Source organism: Amphimedon queenslandica, unplaced genomic scaffold (genome assembly GCF_000090795.2).
Source record: "Amphimedon queenslandica unplaced genomic scaffold, v1.1 AMPQUscaffold_13209, whole genome shotgun sequence".
NCBI classification, from domain to species: domain Eukaryota; kingdom Metazoa; phylum Porifera; class Demospongiae; order Haplosclerida; family Niphatidae; genus Amphimedon; species Amphimedon queenslandica.
This window is the reverse complement of record NW_003546555.1, coordinates 82,816-84,468: the sequence shown is the minus strand read 5'-3', so window position 1 is coordinate 84,468 and position 1,653 is coordinate 82,816. Positions and strand designations below refer to the sequence as shown.

General features: G+C 32.2%; 1 protein-coding gene across 1 annotated transcript in view; it reads left to right on the top strand.

Annotated features, from left to right (window-relative positions):
- LOC109584435 (uncharacterized) overlaps nt 1–1,389 on the top strand; it is a 1,495-nt gene extending 106 nt beyond the window's left edge. The window contains exons 2-7 of the mRNA XM_020000195.1: nt 10–75; nt 129–241; nt 290–439; nt 493–676; nt 903–971; nt 1,019–1,389. Coding sequence (XP_019855754.1) covers nt 10–75; nt 129–241; nt 290–439; nt 493–676; nt 903–971; nt 1,019–1,389 — 953 coding nt within the window. The remainder of the gene's footprint in view (nt 1–9; nt 76–128; nt 242–289; nt 440–492; nt 677–902; nt 972–1,018) is intronic.
- The last annotated feature ends 264 nt before the right edge of the window (nt 1,390–1,653 follow it).

The following is a 1,653-nucleotide window of genomic DNA, read 5'->3' as shown; positions in this document are numbered from 1 at the left end:
TATTGTTAGGTGCATCTAATGTTAGCAATGAATCAACTGAAGATGAAGTGAAACAAAAACCAAATAAGGACAAAGGTTTGTGGCCGTATCTATACACAATCAACATTAATAATTTTTTATAATTATAGCTTTAATTCAAAATGATGTACTGTATACTGGAATGATGTATCATGAAGAAAAGAAAGTTGGTTACTGGAGGGTAATATATTCTGTAGTTAGAGATTTGGAAGTACTTAAACAAGTATGCATATTATTTGTATTATTATGATTTTAATGTTATTCTGTGTAGTACATTAGTACAAATCATCCTAATGCTGAGCTTGGTAATGACGTTGACTTTTTCAAATTTTCTGAACCAAATGGGAAACTTTTGTTGCTTTTAGAAACTACTCAACTACAGTTAGGATGGACTGTTGATCCTGACAGAGAACCAATGGAGGTAAGTTTGTTCTGTACTATAACATTACTATACGTGTCTTTACTATACTGTAGTTATTTCAGTCTACAATTGATCATTTTCCATTGAACCCATTGTACTCAAGCTGCAGTATGTCAGTGTATGCTAAACCTGGTATTGCTCAGGATCCACTTCATTGTCCTATTAAATTAACTGGAATAGATCCTTCAAAAATTGTCTACATCAACAAATCACCTCCTGCTCTTCCTCCATCAATGAGTAAGTCAATGATGATTGAAATATACCAAATCGCAAAAATTTCGACGTTTGTAAATTTTGTGGATTTCACAATTTTTTTTTTAAATTGCAAAAACTAATTATTCCAGTACAAGATGGCAGACAGCATAAATTTGCGAAAATTAAAACCACAAAATAGATTTTAAAACAAATTTGTGAAATTTACAGCCTTCGAAAATTTTGCAGTATATGTTACCTCATTTTACAGGTCCTACTACCTCATCCTCCTCTAATGTAGTACATGAATCAACGTCACTATCATCCACTAGAGGAGCTAGTAAGTATTAATACTGTGTGTATATACTGACCTTTGACCTCTATTAGGTCCATCAGCTACTGTTGATGTCAATAAAGTAAAGAAAGTGATTGATGATGTTCTTGTATCTCATTATGCTGATCTCAATTCTCTTAAGACGTCTCTCTCAGATCTTGCCAGTCAGTTATATGCAGCTCATCTTATTAGTGATGAAGTCAGAGAGACTCGTAGCATGGAAAAGTTTATTACAGAGTTCAAGGCTAGTCTTAGTTTTAAGAGGAAGTTACCTCAAGTGCAGGAGCACTGTCAAAAGTTCTTAAGCTCATTCATTGCTGTAAGAGGCAGTTATGCTGATGCAGCAATAGCTTTAGGTGAGGACTGGATTGAAGCTATTAGAAATGAACTGGGACTTGATTTTAATATTAATATTGATGCTTGATATAATTGATTTGCTTCATTATTATTGCTTTTTAAAAATAATTTGTAAAAAATATTAATTAGCGAAGAGTTTAACATAATGTTATTAATTCCAAAGCAAACTAAACACACATGATGATAGTGTACATGTACATGTGTTCTGGTACTTGGGATTCTTTTGAGAGTGGAAATAACATCATCTGTATCTTGATATCAAGTGATCTTGAACAATCTTTGTTCTTATAGTAACCACGTAATAGATCATCTAATAATAATAATAACAATA